A 20,694-nucleotide genomic window follows, 5' to 3' on the forward strand; every position below is an offset into this window, starting at 1 on the left:
CTATTGATGAAATGCGGTACTCAACTCAACCTGCGTGCCTAACTCACGTTGTATAGCCCTCCAGAAGTGTGAGGTAAACTGCGTACCTCGATCTGAAATAATAGACACGGGCACACCGTGAAGGCAGACAATCTCACGAATATAAATTTCAGCTAACCTCTCTGAAGAATAGGTAACTACCACTGGAATGAAATGTGCCGAGTTGGTCAACCTGTCCACAATAACCCATATTGCATCAAATTTTCTCTGAGTCCATGGAAGCCCAACAACAAAATCCATAGTGATACGCTGCCACTTCCACTCAGGAATTTCTAACTTCTGAAGCAAACCACCTGGTCTCTGATGCTCGTACTTAACTTGCTGAAAATTCAGACACCGAGCTACATATGCAACTATATCCTTCTTCATTCTCCTCCACCAACAATGTTTCCACAAATCTTGATACATTTTGGCGGCACCTGGATGAATAGAATACCTGGAACTGTGGGCCTCTTCTAGAATTAATTCACGAAGTCCATCCACATTAGGCACACAAATACGACCCTGCATTCAAAAAACTCCATCTTCCCCCCCACAACAACCTGTTTGGCATCACCGTGTTGCATCGTGTCCTTAAGGACAAGTAAATAAGGATCATCATATTGTCGCTCTCTTATGCTCTCATATAAAGAAGATCGAGCGATTGTGTAAGCTAGAACCCGACCGGGTTCTGAAATATCTAACCTCACGAACTGATTAGCCAAAGTCTGAACATCTGCAGCTAACAGCCTCTCACCAATCGGAATATACGCAAGACTACCCATACTCACAGCCTTTCTACTCAAAGCATCAGCCACCACATTGGCCTTTCTGGGGTGATACAAAATTGTGATATCATAGTCTTTCAACAACTCCAACCATCTTCTCTGCCTCAAATTAAGATCCATTTGTTTGAACAGATACTATAGATTACGATGATCAGTAAATACCTTACACGAGACACTGTAGAGGTAATGCCTCCAAATTTTCAGCACATGAACAATGGTTGCCAATTCTAAGTCATGAACAGGATAATTCTTCTCGTGAATTTTCAATTGTCGCGATGCGTATGCAATCACCCTGCCATCTTGCATTAATACTGCACCAAGCCCAATGTGAGATGCATCACAATATACCGTATAAGATCTTGAACCTGTGGGTAATACTAATACTGACGCTGTAGTCAGAATAGTCTTAAGCTTCTGAAAGCTAAACTCACACTCGTATGACCATATGAATGGGGCACCTTTCTGGGTCAGTCTGGTCAATGGTCTTGCTATAGATGAAAACCCTTCCACGAACCGACGATAATAACCTTCCAAGCCCAGGAAACTCCGGATCTCTGTAACTGAAGTAGGTCTATGCCAATTTTGAACAGCCTCAATCTTCTTAGGATCCACCTTTATGCCTTCTGCCGATACAACATGCCCCAAAAAGGCAACTGAGTTTAACCAAAATTTGCATTTTGAAAATTTAGCATATAACTGATTATTCTTCAAAGTTTGAAGCACACTCCGAAGATGCTGCTCATGCTCCTCTCGACTGCTGGAGTAAATCAAGATATCATCAATGAATACAACCATAAAAGAATCCAAATAGGGCTTGAACACCCGATTCATCAAATCCATAAATGTTGTTGGGGCATTTGTCAATCCAAATGACATTACTAGGAATTCGTAATGCCCATACCGAGTCTAAAAAGCTGTCTTAGGGATATCAGATTCCCTAATCTTCAACTGATGGTAACCAGACCTCAAGTCGATTTTTGAAAACACCTTGGCACCCCGAAGTTGTAACGACCTGACTTGTCATTTTAAGAATTAATGCCCCGTTCAATGACTTAAGGTCCCGGGCAACTTCATAATATGTATTATGACCCGCGGGTGTGGTCCAGTTTGATTTTCGGAAGATTTAGAATTTAATTGAAAGAGAAATTCTCATTTTGAAGCTTAAATGGAAGGAATTGACCAAAGAGTTGACCTTTGAGCAAACAACCTTGGAATAAAAATTTGATGATGTCAATAGTTTCGTATGGTGATTTTGGACTTAGGCGCGTGTTCGGATTTGGATTTGGAAGTCCGTAGGACAATTCGACGTATTTTGGCAAAAGTTGGAAAATAGACGATTTTTGGAAAGTTCGATCGAAAGTTGAATTTTTGATAACGAGGTCAGAATCCAATTCTAGAAATTGGAATAGGTCCATTATGTCACTTATGACTTGTGTGCAAAATTTGAGGTCAATCGGACTTGATTCGATAGGTCTCGGCATCGAGTGTTGAAGTTGGAAATTTCATAATAGACTAAAGTTTCAAGTGAGTTTGTACATGACCTAACTTCAAACGAGCATACCTCTCTTGATATGAAGAGTTATATGATATGTTACAATCAAAATAAAGTTCTACGTGTCTAGTTTCCAACGCTTCAAACCGTTCGTCATTTGGATATTCCTACAAGAAGTTATGACCAAATTACCAAAGGCTGACAGAATGCGATTCTGTGACCAATTATGCGACCATTATGCAATCGCAAAATGGTTATGCTACTGCAAAATGGTCGCAAAATGGTTATGCTACTGCAAAATGGTCGCAAAATGGTCCAGAACAGCCCAGTTCTGGGCACCGATTTGTGCGATCATTTTGCGACCCGCACACCAATTGTGCGGTCCATTGTACGACCGCATAACTGAGTTCGGAGGGTTAATTTTCCTATTTTCATAACCCGACCCCATTTTGATAAATAGGCTTTGGGATTTATTTTGGGCAATTATCTGAGGTTTTTTAGAGAGAAGTGAGAGTGTTCTATAGAGAGGAAGTAGATGAAGTATTTTGTTCATCAAGATCTTGTCCAAACTTTGAAATCCAATAAGAAAATCTCACAAGTTCTTCATCTAAGAGGTAAGGTTCCATACCCTAGTTTTCAATTTTAAATTTGGGTAGAAAAATGATTGATTAGGAGTATGATTATTGGGTATGAGAGTATTATTTATACATGTATGTACCAATAAGATTTGTGAAAAAATTACAACAACAACAACAACAACCCAGTATAATCCCACTAGTGGGGTCTGGGGAGGGTAGTATGTACGCAGACCTTACCCCTACCATGGGGTAGAGAGGTTGTTTCCAATAAACCCTCGGCATCCTTCCCTCCATGAACTCCCCACCTTGCTCTTGGGGTGACTCGAACTCACAACCTCTTGGTTGTAAGTGGAGGTTTCTTACCATCAGAGCAACCCCTCTTGTCAAATAAGTAAAGATTGAGTTGATGAGTGAATGAAATCTTGTAGAAGAACCTTGTAGCCAAATTTGCACACCTAGTGATTGATAAAATGCTCAAATGAGCTGAAACCATGAAAATCTTCCTAATTATGGTTCACTTTTGTTATGTTTCTAAATAGATTGAATTTGCTAGGATTTTCGAAACCTCGTAGTAATGTAAGGAAGGCTCAAGAAAGATTGGAGCCGTCCGGAGGTCAATTCACGTGAGAAAGCTATTTTGGAATATCGACCTAACTTCAAAAAGGTAAGTGTCTTGCTTAACCTCGAGTGGGGGAATACTCCCTTAGGCATTGAGTCTTATATGCAATTTGTGTAATTGAAAACCATGTACGCGAGGTGACGAGTACGTACTTGGTTTATATGTACAAATTTTATTGAGTTAAAGTCTTGAGCATATTGTGTAGTAAATTGGATAATTGTTGGCATATATTTAATCATCTATTTGCCTTGCCTAAATCTTTATTGTTGACTCTGTTGTTATATGACAATTTGATGTGATTGTTATTTAATTATTTATGAAATTCCGTGAATTTGCTGGTTTGATAATTATTGGAATTTTATTTTATTTTTGATTTTCCCCTCTGCAAATAATTAATTAAATGAGCTTAAGAAGAGGTGTTTATATAATTATTAAAAATTTGGAGTTAATGAAGACTTTGCTTTATGTTGAGTAATTTCTATCTCTGTTGATTATTTTTGGGTGTTGTACACATTGTGTGGAGCCTTCGGCTATTTATTGTGAAATTAATTGACTTGGTTGTATCTTTGGAATTTTGGTTGTAGTCATTGGGCAAATTGTGATATGAATTGATTTTGTTATGTTGACGTGATAATTTTCCGTATAAATTAGTGTGTTGTGTTAATTATTATTTTGAAGATATAAGGGTTTCATTTCACCGTTAATATTATGTGGGTATAAGGGTGGCATTTCACTGTGGTTGTGTTTGTTGGAATATTATCTGGGCGGAGCGATAAGGGTGGCTATTGATATTGTCTGGGCGGAGCGATAAGGGTGGCTATAGGAGTGATAACGGTGGCAATAGGAGCGATAAAGGTGGCTATTGTCAGGGACGATATGTGATGATGTGGGATTGATGATTTTCATGTGATGTTGTGATATTCTTGTGTTTATTTTTATACCTTGTGCAATTTTTTTTGTTGTTGGTAAATTGATGACAATCTGATTTATGTTGAAATTGAGAGCCTGTGGCTATTGCCAGATGGATTATAAAATAAAATATGGGCACGAGGTGCCGTGAGTAAATAATGAGGATATTGGCACGTGAATTGTCCGTGCAGTTGTGATATGAATTGTGGGCACGAAGTGTTGTGATTAAATAATAATGATATTTGGCACGTGAATTGTGTGCAGTTGTGATATGAAATGAGGGCACGAGGTGCCGGGGAAATATGATGATTTAATTATGGGCACGAGGTGCCGTGAAAATATGAAAAATGGGTTGAGACCCGTGTTTACGAAAAATATGGAAATAGGCTGAGACCCGTATTTTTATGATTATGAAACGAGGTGTCACATGGTGACTTTTTAATTGAAAGAATTATATTCAAAATATTTATTTGAAAAGATTTTTATGTAGAAGGTGTTATATGAAAGAATTATATTTGAAAGGTAATTATTTGAGAAACTTATATTTGAAAGAGAGTTATTTGAAAGAATTATATGTGAAAGATATTTATTTGAAGGATTTGATTTATTGTGTGTAATTGTATTTATTAATTGTTGAGCGATATTAATGATATTCTTGTTGTCTGTTGTGCATATTACTGATTGTTTTATATTGCCCTTATTGTTATCTGCTTCCTATTATTTTGTATATTATATTGCACAGGCTATTAGACTAGTGAGTATCTTGACTATACCTCGTCTCTACTCCACTGAGGTTAGTCTTGATACTTACTGGGTACCGACCATGGTATACTCATACTATACTTCTGCACATTTTTGTGCAGAGCCAGGTATTGGAGTTATTGGACTTAAGAAGAGTTAAAGCGGGATCGTAAGGATTCAAGGTAGAGCTGCTTGGTCGTCGCAGTCCCTTGGAGTCTTTTCATTTCATTGTACTGCTAATTTTTAATCAAATCGTATCGTATATTCAGTTAGAATTTGTGACTTAGTACTACCAGTCTTGGGAGGTTGTACATTCATATTTGTTCCGCTGTTAGTTTTGGCTACTTATTTAATTAAAATAAAAATGGCTCAAAAAATATAATTGAAATCGGCTTACCTAGTCTTAGAGACTAGGTGTCATCACGACGCCTGTGGTGAAATTTTTGGGTCGTGAAAAAGCTGATCGAATAAGTCATCAATTCTTGGCAGTGGATACTTATTCTTGATAGTAGCCTTGTTCAACTGTCGATAATCTATACACATTCGCATTGAACCATCTTTCTTCTTTACAAATAATATTGGTGCATCCCAGGGCGAGACATTGAGTCTAATTAATCCCTGATCAAGCAAGTCTTGTAACTTCTCCTTCGATTCTTTCAACTTCGGCGGGGCCATACGATATGGTGGGAAAGAAATGGGCTGAGTGTCCGGAGCTAAATCAATACATAAGTCAATATCTCTGTCAGGTGGCATCCCCGACAAATCTGCAGGAAATACTTCTGGAAATTTACAAACAACTGGTACTGAGTCTATAGAAGGAACATCCGCACTGGGATCGCGAATATAAGCAAAATAGGCTAGACACCCTTTCTCGACCATACGATGAGCCTTCATATAACAAATAACCCTGCTTGTAGAATGACCAAGAGTTCCTTTCCACTTTAACTGAGGTAACCCCGTCATGGCTAGGGTCACCGTCTTGGCATGACAGTCCAATATAGAATGATAAGGTGAGATCCAATCCATACCTAAGATGACATCAAAATCTACCATATCAAGAAGTAGAAGATCCACACTAGTCACAAGACTACCAATAGTAACCACATACGAACGATAGACATGGTCTACTATAACAGAGTCCCCCACCGGTGTAGATACACACACAGGAGCACTCAGAGAATCACGAGGCACAACCAAATATGAAGCAAAATAGGAGGACATATAGGAATAAGTAGATCCTGGATCAAATAGAACTAAAGGATCTCTATGGCAAACTAGAATAAAACCTGTGATCACAACATTAGATGACTCGGCCTCAGGCCTATCTGGAATAGCATAAAATCAGAGCTAGGCCCCACCACTCTAAACTACGTCTCTGGTACGGCCTCTAACTGGTTGGCCTCCACCTCTAACGGCCTGACCTCCACCTCTAGCTGCCTGACCCCTACCTCTAGCTGGCTGAGCAGGCGGTGAAGCAACCGGTGCCAGTATGATGGCACGAGAATCCTGCCGGGATCTATTACTTGATAACCTAGGGCAATACCTCCTGATGTGACCAATGTTCCTACACTCATAACACCCATCCTGCTGCCGTGACTGCTGAAACTGAAGCTGAAGTTGAAGCTAAAGCTGACCCGAACGGGCCGGATAACTACTGTAGTGACTTGGAGTGGTGGTGCATTGATATGAGCTGAATGTGCACTAAATGCTGGCTGCCCAGATAAGCATAATAGGACCGTGACTCCCCGAAGCACTGTGAGAAGCCTGAAGTGATGAATGAAACGGCCTGGGAGGATGACCCCTACCAGAATTACCCCTGCCTCCAGACGAGGCACCACTAAACCCATCGAACTGATGAGGCCTCTTATCAGACCCCTGCCTTCTCTCTTGTGCAAGAACCATCTCGATCCTCCTCGCGACATTAGCAGCCGCCTGAAAGGAAATCTCACTTCCGGTTTCCTTGGCCATCTGAAGCCTGATAGGGTGAGTGAGTCTCTCAATAAACCTCCTCACTCTCTCTCCCTCAGTAGGTAGTAAAAGGAGAGCATGACGAGCTAAATCCATAAAACGGGACTCATACTGAGTAACAGTCATACTGCCCTGCTGTAGACGCTCAAATTGCCTGCGTTAATCCTCTCTCAATATGATAGAGATTCAGCCATGGTACTGTATCTTCATGTTATATCACCATCTCTATATACTTCTTACATGTTATCTTATATGTTATTGGTGTCCTTACTTGTATGACACGGGTTTCAGTGGATTTATGGCATGTTGGTATAATTTGTGTGGTATATTGATTTTCGATACAGTGAGATATTAACTTATGGAGATCTGAGCGGATTAATAACCGAACTAGGGCCATAGAGCCATGTTAATGTTAATGGTCAGGTGACACATATACCAGGCTCCATATTTGGGTGAGTGGTATAGATATTGAGGTGACGCGTGCCAGGCCATTTGGGCTGAGTTATGATGATTGTTGACTTTTGATTTGATCGGCGCTTGGTCTAGGATCCATCCCTCCGGAGTTAGGTGATAACACATGTTACTTTGGGCCCTATGAGTGTAGGCACTTTGTATGTTCTTAGTGAGGGGAGTTGTGCCAAGCACCCGTACAATGTTGAGGTTGTGCTTACTTGATGATTTAACTGTGAATTCTTTAATATTGGTAGTGATACTTGTCATGCATGCATAGAGATGTATGTTCCTCATTCTAATTGATATTTTATATCTTGAAGTTGATGCCTTAATTGATTTGTTTGGAAAAAAATACTTATTTTTCTGTTAATGTGATCAAGTTGAACTTGCTATTCTTGAGTTGTATTTCCTGTTACTATTTCATTATATTGTTACTATTATTGTTGGCTGACTGAAAGTGAGTAGCGGACTTTCCCAGGTCAATGCAGGCAATCCAACTGGTTTGGTCAATGTATAATCTCTCCACCACCTCTTGGCGGAACCCGTCATCTGAAATACAACAAAACCGACCTTATTGGTCTCAACTATACCTATGTTCCACAGCACCTCATGACAACGGTCAAGATAATCTTGTGGGTCCTTAGAAGGTGTACCACTGAAGTGAACTGGAAAGAGCTTAGTAAACATATCCAGTCTCAATAAGGCCTCAGAATACATGGCGGTCCTATCACCGGCTTGTGCTGCAACAACTAGCGGGACTACTGGAGCCTGATTCTTGGGAGCCATCTGCTTCGGAGCTAGAGTAGTGGGAGTTTGTGCTCCTCCCCCAGCCTGTGAGATGGCTGGTGCCACTGAAAATGTACCATTCTAGACCATACCCTCAATAAGTCTCACCAAACGGACTAGAGCGTCTTGAAGTACTGGAGTGGCTATGAATCCTTTTGGGATCTGAACTGGTCCAATCAGTACAGTCTGAACGGGAACCTCCTCCTGAAGATCCACCTGAGGTTCTACAACAGGTGCTGCTGTTTGGGCTCTAGACTGAGCTCTACATCTGCCTCGGCCTCGGCCTCCAGCACGACCTCGGCCTCGACCTCTACCCCTGGCCATAGTTTCCACCGGGGGCTCTGGTCCCTGTCCGTCGGTAATGTATTACGTGTTCTCGCCATCTGCGAGAGAATAAGAATAGAATGGTTCAATTATCGATGACAAAATAAAATCGCACGACAGGATAAGAATAAAGTGATATTGTTCCTAAACTTCATAGCCTCTGAAAGATAAGTACATACGTCTCCTTACCAATCCTTCAGACTCTACTAAGTTTGTTCGTGACTCGTGAGACCTATGTAACCTAGTGCTCTAATACCAACTGTCACGATCCGAAATTTCCACCTTCGGGACCGTGATGGCGCCTAATATTTCATTTGCTAGGCAAGTCAACGTTAGATTATAACTAGCCATTTTAACAAAATTTTAAATTAATTAATAACAAGGAAACAAATGCAGAAATAAAGTCTGAAATAAAGTGAATAATCCATAATAATCGTGATATCTAAATACCATCCCAGAACTGGAGTCATAAGTGCACGAGCTTCTAGAACAATACAAATAAAGATCTGAATAAAATGCAAGTTGTTTGAAATATAATACACAACTGAGATAAGATAGAAGGAGACTTCAGAACTGCGAACCTGTGCAGTTATACCTCAAGTCTCCACTGGTAGATGTATCCGGGTAAATCTACAGTACGCCATTGGGACCAACTCCGAAATCTGCACAAGAACTGCAGAGTGTAGTATCAGTACAACCGACCCCATGTACTGGTAAGTGCCGAGCCTAACCTCGACGAAGTAGTGACGAGGCTAAGGCAGGTCGCTTATATTAACCTGTACACAATAATAATAATAATAATAATAATAATAATAATAATAATAATAATAATAATAATAATAATAATAATAATAATAATAATAATAATAATAATAATAATAATAATAATAATAATAATAATAATAATAATAATAGTAAATAATATCAATAATTGAAGTCAATTCAGCAGTCACAATCCCTCAACTTGTTTCCATTGCGGCGTGCAACCCGATCCCCCAATATAAACTTAGAATAAATCTGTTGTGGCGTGCGACCCGATCCCCAATATAAACTTTTAAATAAATCTGTTGTGGCGTGCAACCCGATCCCCCAATATAAACTTTAAATAAATTTGTTGCGGCGCGCAACCCGATCCCCCAATATATTTAACAACTCTTAAATGTAATAAAAATACTCCAATAAATACCACATTCAATGAGAAACTATTAAGCATCAAGGCATATAATAATTATAATTTATTTATGAAACAAACAATGACAAGTAGCAATTAATTCTGGAAATCAGATAGAAAAAAGGCAGTTTAATATTTAATATGCTAAATGTCCAGTAGCAATTAAGACACATAAATCAAATAAGCATGTAACAATTATTGCAGAAATTCAAGGCATAATATTGAGCATGGAATATGAGAGAAACAATTAATATAATAAGTAATTCATGTCTTAAAATAATTTATGATTTCAAATAATTATGCAAACAATTAATTTGACGACGTATAGACACTCGTCACCTCGCCTATACGTCGTTCACATGAATTTCATATAACAAATCATTCAAGGGTTCTATTCCCTCAAGTCAAGGTTAACCATGACACTTACCTCGTTTTGCAACCAAATTCAAGAATCTAATAAACCTTTGCCTCGCGAATTCGTGTCCGAAATCCTCAAATCTAGTAAAAAATAATTCAATATACTCAATACAAATAGTAAGAATTAATTCCATATGTAAAATTCAAAATTTATTCAACAGTAGGACTCACGTCTCGAATCTCAAAAAAACTCACAAAAGCCGAACACCCGTTCCGATACGAGTTCATCCATACAAAAATTATCAAATTCCGATGTCAAATGAACCTTCAAATTCTAAATTTTCGTTTTTGGGAAATTTTACAAAAATTCTAATTTCTTCCATCTAAATCCGAAATAAAGAATGAATATAGACATAGATTTATGAAATATAATCACTATATGATAAAGAACACTTACCAGTTCAAAATCGTGAAAAATCCCTTTGAAATCGCCCCTAAACCGAGTTCTAAATCGTGGATAATAAAAATGGGACGAAATCCTATTTTGGTTCTATTTTAATTCACTCGCGTCAGGCCTTCTTCGCGTTCGCGAAGGGCCTGTCACGTTCGCGATGTGCAGGAGCCTAAGTGGCCTTCACGTTCGCGAGTCCTCCCACGCGTTCGCAAAGGCTGCTTCGTCTGGCCTTCGTGTTTGCGTAGAAGAAACAACGATTCCTCCTACTCAGGTCACAAGCCTACGCGTTCGTGGGATGCTGGTCGCGTTCGCAAAGGGTAAGGCCCTTATTGCTCCGCATTCGCGACCTATCTATCGCGTTCGCAATGAAGAAAATTCCCCTGTCCCAAACTACCCTTCGCATTCGCGAAGCACATGACACCAAAAACCATCAGAAGCACAAAAAACCAGATTTTCTATGTTTCAAAACATCCGTAGCCTATCCGAAATTCACCCGAGCCCTCAGGGCTCCAAACCAATTATGCACACAAGTCCAAAAATCACATATGAACTCACTCGTGCAATCGAAATCCCAAAACAACGCCTAGAACTACGAATCAGACTCCAAATCAAATGAAAATTTTCAATAAAACTTTAGAACTTCTATTTTAACAACCGGACGTCCGAATAACATCAAACCAGCTCCGTTTCTCACCAAATTTGGCAGACAAGTCATAAATATAGTAATGGAACTATACCGGATTCCGAAACTAAAATACAGATCCGATATCAACAAAGTCAAACATTAGTCAAATCTCTTAAGTCATTAAACCTTTAAACTTAAAATTTTCGATAATATGCGATAACTCGAGCTAGAGACCTCCAAATTAAATTTCGGGCATACGCCCAAGTCCCAAATTACGATACGGACCTACCGAAACTGTCAAAACACTGATCTGAGTCTGTTTGCTCAAAATGTTGACCAAAGTCAACTCAGTTGAGTTTTAAGACTCTATTTCTTATTTAAATCAATTTTTCATATAAAAATTTCCGAAAAACTATACGGATTGTGCACGCAAGTCGAGAAATGATGAATAGTGTTGTTTGAGGTCTCAGAATACAGAAATAATTATTAAATTTAAAGATGACCTTTTGGGTCATCACAGTAGAGTAGTAGACAAAATATAAAAAAAAACGAAAATGTCCAAATATGTCTTTATACTATACGAAATTGAGCACATTTGCCCTTCGTTAATACTTTAGCTCAAATATGCCCTTACCGTCACGTAGTTGGTCCATATATGCCCTTAGAGTTATACAGTAGGCCCATATATGCCTTTTTCGAAACGAAATTCACCCAAACTAATTAGCTCTTTCGTTAATTGTATTAAAGTGTATTACAAACACTATTTCCTTTTTATTAGTACTTTGTTTTCTTTACCTTTCTCTTTTCTTTCATCTTTTTTCTTTTCTTCTCTTTTTTTTTCCTTTTTCTTTCTCTCTTATCCGATTTCCTCCATTACTGATGTCTTCTCCATTTTCATCACCAATTTTACTTGACAAAACTCATAAATTCCAATTACTAAGAAAATTCTCCCATAAGAATATTTTTATAGATCATATGTTTTTCAATTTTTTAATTTTTATTGAACATATATTTAGTTCTAAAAAGTTTTAACAAAGTAAGATTGAAATAATATTTATGTAACAAAAAATTCAAAAATCCAACAAAATTGAACAATCCAAACCGATATAATTAGTTTGGTTTGATTTTGATAAAAAACTCGAACCAACCCATTCCATGTACACCCCTAATTTACATAGTTAATAAAAAAAATAGAAAATGTCCAGCTGAAAAAAGACTAACAACTCAAATTTATAACACTATAACTTGAACTCTAGGCTTTTAATCATTAAATTATCTTTCTGAAAATAATTTAAATATTTTAGTCTTTTGAGTATTGTTAAAGGTTGAGATATTTTTATTATTTTAAATTTTAAACCTTAATTTTTGAAATAATTTAATTTTATTTATTTAGAGGGCCAGTGAAATTGGAACTTGATTACCTTATGGGAGAAGTTTCTTAGTAATTGGAATTTATGAATTTTGTCAAGTGAAATTGGTGATGAAAATGGAGAAGACATCAGTAATGGAGGAAATCGGATAAGGGAGAAAGAAAAAGGAAAATAAAAAGAGAAGAAAAGAAAAAAGATGAAAGAAAAGAGAAAGGTAAAGAAAAAAAAAGTACTATAAAAAGGAAATAGTATTTGTAATACACTTTAATACAATTAAAGAAAGAGATAATTAGTTTGGGTGAATTCCGTTTTGAAAAGGGCATATATGGGCCAACTGTGTAACTTTAAGGGCATATTTGGACCAACTATGTGACGGTAAGGGTATATTTGAGCTAAAGTATTAACGAAGGGCAAATGTGCTCAATTTCGTATAGTATAAGGGCATATTTGGACCTTTGCCCAAAAAAATAAAACAAATCAGAAAGAACTCGGACATTTCCCAACGATGGATATTTTGTATAATTTTCTTGAGGGAGTAAAGTCCGATCAAAAGCACCAAAAAGACTTTTTTTAGGATAGTTTGGTAGTATCCCTTAGTTTTTCTTTGGGCTTCGGTTCTTTTTCAAGGGTGTAGCTCGAACCGGGTACTGTATTTTTCTTTTTAGGAGTAGGTTAGGAAGAAATTGAGTTGCTCTGAGGTACCTATTGACGTGTTTGGTGCTGGCACATTAGGTTAATGACATGCGCTATGTCTTCCCGTACACTTGATTTAAATTGTGATGCCTGAGTAAATTAAATAACCTACTACGTGAAGCCTTTTCTCAGTTGTTCGACTTGTATGCCACATTGTGCAAGATTGCTTAAAATTTCTCAATTATATGTGCTTGCTTGACTTGAGAGTTGAACAAAACCGTCTTGATTGAGTCATGTGTAAGATATGTGTAAGGATTTGTGGTATTGTCTGCTATCCTGTGTAGTATAGAACTTTCCCTATGTGTTAATCGAAGCGAAATCATTAAGTTGTGCTAGTCTAGGAGATGACTTAGGCGTTTCTTACTCGATCATAAATGTTCTTGTCACTTACAAATAAAATTTTCCGTTGCTAGCCCCGTTAAGCATATAGACCTTTAATTTCCTTTGACACCCACATTACAAGTCGTACCCCTATTTTGTTCTTAACTTGAGATTGTTAAACCTTTACCTCCTAAGGCACTTAGTCGCTAAAAAAGGTACGGTGAGAAATTGGGGAGTAACTTTCGAGTGGAACCATGGACGGGCCCTTAAGGTGCACTAAAGCTATGGGAAAAAAAGGTCACTAGCCGATGAATCTTAATATATGGAGGGTTTTTATAAAAGAAGAAAAAATAATTTCAAGAAGGAAAAAAAATGATAGTTCAAATAATGTAGAAAAACACACATATCCTAATCTTACTAATTCGTGCTAGTGGGGATGTAGAAGTGCTTAATTGAAGAAGAGGGCTATGTTGTATATGGTTTGTGGCAAGCGAATCGGTTGAGAAGAGTATGTGCTCAATTTTTGAGTGTAGTGCTTAGGAGGGTGAGTCATTATTTCTAAATGTATATTACCCGTCCCGTAGCCTACATTACAACCTTAAAGTCCTAATTGATCATAGATTTGGCTAGCTTAGATTAGTAGAAATGTACACTATGGGAAAGCTTATGGTACAACTACGGGATGCACATGAATTCTTTGTGAGAGGGAGCGATTTTTTGTTCAAATTATGTGATGTCCTTAATTTATGTTCAAAGTCATACTTGACTGTGTGGACTATTCTATATTCACTCTTTTGGTTGTTAATGAGGGCCCATGATCTCATGACGGATTGTGATATTGTGAATTTCTCTTGTTGGGTGAGTGCGCGAGTTGGGAGTGCTTAGTGATAACGAGTCGGCTCTTGAGGTAGGGTGCTTTATGGGTAGGTTGTTTGAATTTATTGAATTGAACTGTTTATACTTCGGCATGTTTAAAACGGGAAGAATGTGAAAGTCGTATGTCATGCTTGATTGCTGGTGTCGATCATAGTCAAGGGTAGAGTGTATGATTAAATATTGAAGTGCTCCTCTCTAGTTGAGATGTGTACGCTGTTGGAGTGTAGTTGAGAGTTCCATTACTCGAGGATGAGCAATAGTTTAAGTGTGGGGTGTTGATATTCAACATAAAGTATGCATATTGCCTCGCATTTTACTCATATTGCGTGAGTTTTGTATGTGTAATGCAATGATTTGTTCTAATTCGTGGTATTTTTATGTGTAGGAGTCAAATAGAAGTGATCTGGAAAATTGGCATGCAAATTAAAGCAAAAACAAAAAATTTAGAGGAAGTACGAGTTTAGTGTCCAGGTTAGCGCTAGGCACCAACCAAAACGCCATTTACAGAAGACCAAAAAGTTTGATGTCCAGGTTGGTGCCAGGCGCCAAGCGAGACGCCAAAGGGCGGAATTTGTCCTAATACGACTGGAACTTGGTGATTTTAACCCTACACTCCCCCAACATGTATAAAAGGGGTTCTAAACCTTTTTTTGGGGGAGAGGGGGGGGGGGGATGATTGGACATTCTTTGGAGGCGAGAACAAGACACGGAACACTCGGAAGCAAGGTTTCTCAGTTTTTCTTCATCTTTCTTATTAGTATCAATTATTCAAACACTTGTGAATTTGTTTTGATACTATCATGAGTGGCTAAAACCCATAGTTACGGGGCTGTGATTTAGCCATGAATATTGTTGTTTAAAGTTGATTTAACCTTAATTACAATTCACCAATATATGATTATTTTTTCAATTATATAAATAATTGCTTAATTGTCTGGCCGCCATTTAGGTTCTATTTACTATCTATGCTATGCTTGGGAAAGCTATGTTTAGATTAGTGAAGAATTTAAGAGAGCACGATCTTAACTCTGAGGGGGCGGATTTGTGGTTAGGATAGGAATATACTTAGTCACTGTGCTTAATTAAATATCGTAATCTTAATGCATTCTCAATAGATTGATTTTATAGGAATATAGGCGTTAATTTATTTTGAATAGGCGAGTAGTACTTCGGAAGAAGGCTACGAGAGCAATTGTTCGATTAATTAGCAACCATGAGTGAATTGTATAAAAGAGAGAGTTAACTAGAACACGATAGGATTGGTGAATCGATCACAACCCTGAAATATTTGTCTCCACTGAATACACAACAACCATTTTGCCGATTGATAATTTAGTTACTAGTTAGAATTATTGTTTAGTATAATCACACTTTTGAACTCTGAGTAACTCGACTGAATAACATTCTTGGTGAATTTAGTAGATAGTTAATACAATTCTCTGTGGATTCGACACTTAACTTATTATTTTATTACTTGTACGACCACGTACACTTGCATGTGTGTTTGAGAGCAACATTAATAAATAAATAAAATATGTGAAAAGTTGTTTAAACAAGCATAGAGAAAAGAAAAAAACAAACCCTGGTCTGGTCTCTATCGGACACGAATTGTAATTTTCCCGAAACATACAACTTGCTTTCTTCATTTCCAAAGCTACCCCTTCCCAGAAACTCATAAACTGAATAAGTCCACCTTAAACTAAACCATGAATTCAACTACTACTATTCCCTTTCCCTTTTTAGGATCTCAAACTTAAGTCACCTTCAATTTCAAGGTGAAGAAAATTTCAAATCTTTATTCAATTATTTGTCTTACTATGTCAACTCTCATCATTCTTTTCAACTTTTTTCTAACTTGACTGGGTTCTTTGATTCTTTTATTGGGGGTATTTAAATAATTGTGAGTGCCATTTTAGGAGCTGAACTTTGAGCTTCTTTTACAAGATGACAAGTCATGGGAAAGAAGATCAAGATCAGAGGTACTTATCTTGCTATACCTTACACACATTTCTTTATGTGTAGATATATGAAATTGTTAGATTTAGGCTGATTTCCTATCTGCGGTTTAACTTTGATGCTATTAAAACTGCTCTTTACAGCAAAAACCTAGTAAAAATGGTTTCTTTACTCTGCTAGTGGAACAAAAGTAGATAGAAGAAGTAAAAATGTTTTCTTTCATTAAGATGGAGATGGGGATTGGGATATTTTTCCTTTTCTTTTTTTGAATGAAGGTGGTGTCCGGGCCGGCTGGCGTGCACTCTCACTCCGCTATTATGTGAGGGTACTTGCTACCTCTCACTAGCACTGGTATCGGGTAAGGAGATGGGGATTGGGATATGAGAGATGTGGTTGTTATAAATGGATGAGCCAGAATTTTTACTAAGGGGATTCAAAATATAATGAAGTAGACAGAGAAGTCAAGGGGATTTAACATCTAATATATATATATATACATAAAAAATAATGTTGACCTTGTATATACAGTGTAATTTTCCGTCGAAGATGGTTCGAACCCCCATGCGACACTCTAGCTCCACCGATGGTTGTTATATTTCTTATTTACCCTCTGGTCAATTCTAGGTAAATAAAGGTGAAAATCTTGGGTAGTAATGATAGACTCAGTTGAAAGATTTACCTAAGAATTCAATCTCTTTAGATTTTATTTTCTTATTTATTTGTAGTGTAAGAAATTGAATTAATATCGATTGTTCACTAGGGAACATCACTCAAAGTATAAGGCTCTCTATTAGATGAAACACTAATATGCTCACTCATCACCTATAAATAAAAAAGAACAAGTAGATACACTTCCCAATCGGGAGGTTGAGGGGGTTGTTGGGAGTGGGATATCAACATTTCAAGGTATATAAATCTCAGTCACTGCTTGTAAAGATTGAAACTGTAGTACTTTGCTACTTAATGCTTATTCTGTAACATCCTCTTAGATGTTCAGTTCCTTTAGATTTATTAAAAATCATAGGCAGTGGAATGATTTTATGCCCTTTTTTACCTCAGTGAGTTGGATGTTATTTTCAAGTGGAGCCTAATATTTTATAATTTTGTTGATCAGGAAAATCCTTGGCATGGAAGATTCTAGTATGACAATTGAATTTCTCCGGGCACGATTATTGGCTGAAAGGTCTGTCTCACAAACAGCAAGGCAGAGAGCTGAAGAACTATCAGAGAGGGTTAGTCTTTAGCTTATAAACGTATAAGCAAACAGGCGCATAAGCACCAAAATTTTGAATCTTTTCTTCCTTCCTCAGCCCACCACGAGCGTAGTCTATTTTATCAAAGATTTTCTGCAATTGGAGTGGAAAAGGTGAATGCTTTTTAATTAATGTGTTATAGGTCTTGGAACTGGAAGAGCAGCTAAAGATTGTGTCGCTACAAAGAAAGAAAGCCGAGAAGGCCACCGCAGCTGTTCTTTCCATCTTAGAGAACAATGGAAGATCTGATGTTTCAGAGGAGTTTGATTCAGGCTCTGATCAGGAAGCGATATTTGCTGATTCTAAATGTGCTGAGTCCGCTGACAATAGAGACGAGCGAAAGCCAACTTCATCAAATGTGAAAGAGAAAGAAAATGATGCAGATACATTCTCAAGCTCCGAGATTGTATCTTCTCCATCAACTGGTAGAAGTTTGTCGTGGAAAAGTGGTAATAATCATTCTTTGCAGTCTTTCGACAGGAAGAAATACAGTGATTCTGCCTGGCGAAGGTCTAGTAGTTTCGCATCAACTGGATCTTCTTCGCCAAGACGTTCTGGAAAATCATGCCGACGGATAAGGCGCAGTAACACCAGGTAAGTTTTTTAATAAGTTTGAGTTTTGATTATGCTAGGTAAATTCCTGATGCATATTTTACAAGCATCATATGCATATCCCCCGGTGCAATTAGAGTTCCTCTATATCATCGTTTCCTTTTTAACGTCATTTCTTTTGTGGACCAGATCGGCCACTGATGAATTACAAAATACTTCTGGTGGATGTCCCTCCGAGATTCTTCCTTCTTCTGCTAACAATGGGACTCAATCCTTAATGGACAGTGCTGGCGATAATGATGCGATAGATCAACCTCACTTTCATGCTTCAGAGATGTCAGAAAATCAAAGGAAAGCAGATGAGAATGATGAAAACATGGAAAGAGCTTTACAACATAAGGCACAACTTATAGGGCAATATGAAGCTGAGGAAAAAGCCCAAAGAGAATGGGAAGAAAAGTACAGAGAGAATAACAGCTATGCGCAGGTATATTTATGAAACTTTGCTCAAGTAATTTATACCATTCATCTGTTGACCACTTGATATCTGCAAAGAAACTGATGTCCAAGGTCGTCGCTAGAGTAATATATACAAGAGCATAGCTGTCAAAGAATGACGGAACTCCTGATAATTTTTTCACGTAATAGCTGTTTTTTGTATCATTTTATTCTCTCCCTAATTGGATTTTAGTCTAGTGCTAGATTCTGGTTTGTAGAGTTAAGTTTGTCAAACCATGATGATCCTCTAAACGGAAAACAGAAGATTCATATAGCCACCCCGACTAGTTTGAGATTGAGGTGTAGTTAGTTGGTGTGTCATATGTTTCTCAACTTGTACTGTTAAATTTGCTTCTATTTGTGCTCTTGATGCGTTTCGCTGCTTTTGCTTTAGTCCAGTACATACCTTCATAGATCATTCGCTGGTGAAGATAATGCATAGATCTGTTAGATGTTGTCGCGCAGACAATTCATTTCAGTTGTCTTTCATAAACGACTCAGGATTCATGTGACCCTGGGAATTACTCGGATGTGACTGAAGAAAGAGATGACATGAAGGCATTCGAGCAATCATACTCAGCTGGAATGATAAATTTGCAAAATCATGCAAACCAATTCCAGGAAGCAGATATTCGCTCCCTGAACGGAGTTACAGACAATGTACCATCCGCTCCACATATCGATACTGGACGCTGGAAGGGTCAGAACTGCAGCAAAATTATTACCTCAGAGTCAGCATCAGAATTTGCATTCTCAAAGTCTAACGGGAGTTGTCCAGAAAATCATGGCCCGATACCTGCTTATAGTCACCATCAGTCTATGTCTGCGAATGGCCCCCCTATGCACCCCTTGGAAAATACTATTCCATCTTCTGAAGGTAGCAGTTCGCAAGCAGGACAAGCTTTTGAAGGAGCTTATGAAAAAGCCTTGGTTTCTCAGAACGCTTCAAATAATATAGGTTCTATCCTGGGGGCACTTGAACAAGCTAAGTTTTCACTTAGCCAACAGATCAACGACTACAAATCTTCTGCGGAGAGTGTAGGACATTCTGTTCTTACAACTAGAATTGAGGACAGATTAGATATTCCACCTGGGTGCCCCGGCCTTTTCAGACTACCAACAGATTTTCAACCCGAAGCATCTACAACTGCGAGCTACCCGGGGTTGCTTTCAAGGTTCAGTTCAGCAAATTATTCTCTTGAAAATGGCTCTGATAAATTCCGTAGAACCCCTTACATGGAGTCTGGATCAAATGCTATTACAGGAAATAGGTTTTCTTCTCTTTCCACCCGACCTATCACAGATGTCGGTTCTGGACTACCTTCACAAAGGCCTGTCTTTGAAAACTCCTTAGACAAAGGTCTACCGTATTCCACTGGATTCGACTACCTTAATCCTCCCTCGAGTTCTGGTCTTCCGTTTTCTAGTAAGTCAGTGTACCCCACCTATCCTTTTTTCCTCAGTACAACAACTACTACACCTCAATCCCCAAGTTGGAGTCCACTACATGAATCCTCACCGACCACATTCAGCCCCAATGTGGTGCCAAAATTATTATCAGGTGAAGAAATGTACCTAAGATCACTTCCTAGGAATGAGACAGGTACAACCCCATCATTTCATGTCTCACATTATGATGCTCATCTGAGACCAAACCTGTATAGGTAGCTCAAAGCACTGCATTTCATCTAATATGGTTTAGGGTTAGAATGAGAGGTTCGGCTATGTATCTATGTCTCTAGTTCTTTTTTCTTTTTAGTCTCTATCTCTCTATTCATCTAATATGAATGAGAGGTTTGACTATGTATCTATGATATTTGAGGCTGTTGTTGTATTTAGATGTGTTTGTAAAATCTGATGGAATCAATAAAATTTGTCAGCAATTAGACTAT

The 20,694-nt window shown here is 38.0% G+C and overlaps 1 protein-coding gene across 1 annotated transcript; it reads left to right on the top strand.

Moving 5' to 3' along the window:
- Positions 1-16,216: 16,216 nt before the first annotated feature.
- On the top strand, positions 16,217-20,694 carry LOC107788181 (uncharacterized). Its single transcript, XM_016609854.2, has 6 exons — positions 16,217-16,318; positions 16,460-16,522; positions 17,614-17,731; positions 17,895-18,346; positions 18,494-18,791; positions 19,304-20,694. Exons 2-6 carry the CDS (start codon positions 16,488-16,490, stop codon positions 20,468-20,470), a joined length of 2,070 nt encoding a protein of 689 aa, XP_016465340.1. The 5' UTR covers positions 16,217-16,318; positions 16,460-16,487; the 3' UTR covers positions 20,471-20,694.

This window comes from Nicotiana tabacum, chromosome 13 (assembly GCF_000715075.1).
Source record: "Nicotiana tabacum cultivar K326 chromosome 13, ASM71507v2, whole genome shotgun sequence".
Lineage (NCBI taxonomy): Eukaryota > Viridiplantae > Streptophyta > Magnoliopsida > Solanales > Solanaceae > Nicotiana > Nicotiana tabacum.

Excerpts from the sequence above, each read along its gene's own strand:
- LOC107788181 (XM_016609854.2), top strand. The coding sequence starts at position 16,488 with ATGACAAGTCATGGGAAAGAAGATCAAGATCAGAG. Across the intron at positions 17,732-17,894 it reads CTGAAGAACTATCAGAGAGG|GTCTTGGAACTGGAAGAGCA; the intron begins GTTAGTCTTTAG and ends AATGTGTTATAG. Across the intron at positions 18,792-19,303 it reads AGAATAACAGCTATGCGCAG|GATTCATGTGACCCTGGGAA; the intron begins GTATATTTATGA and ends TAAACGACTCAG.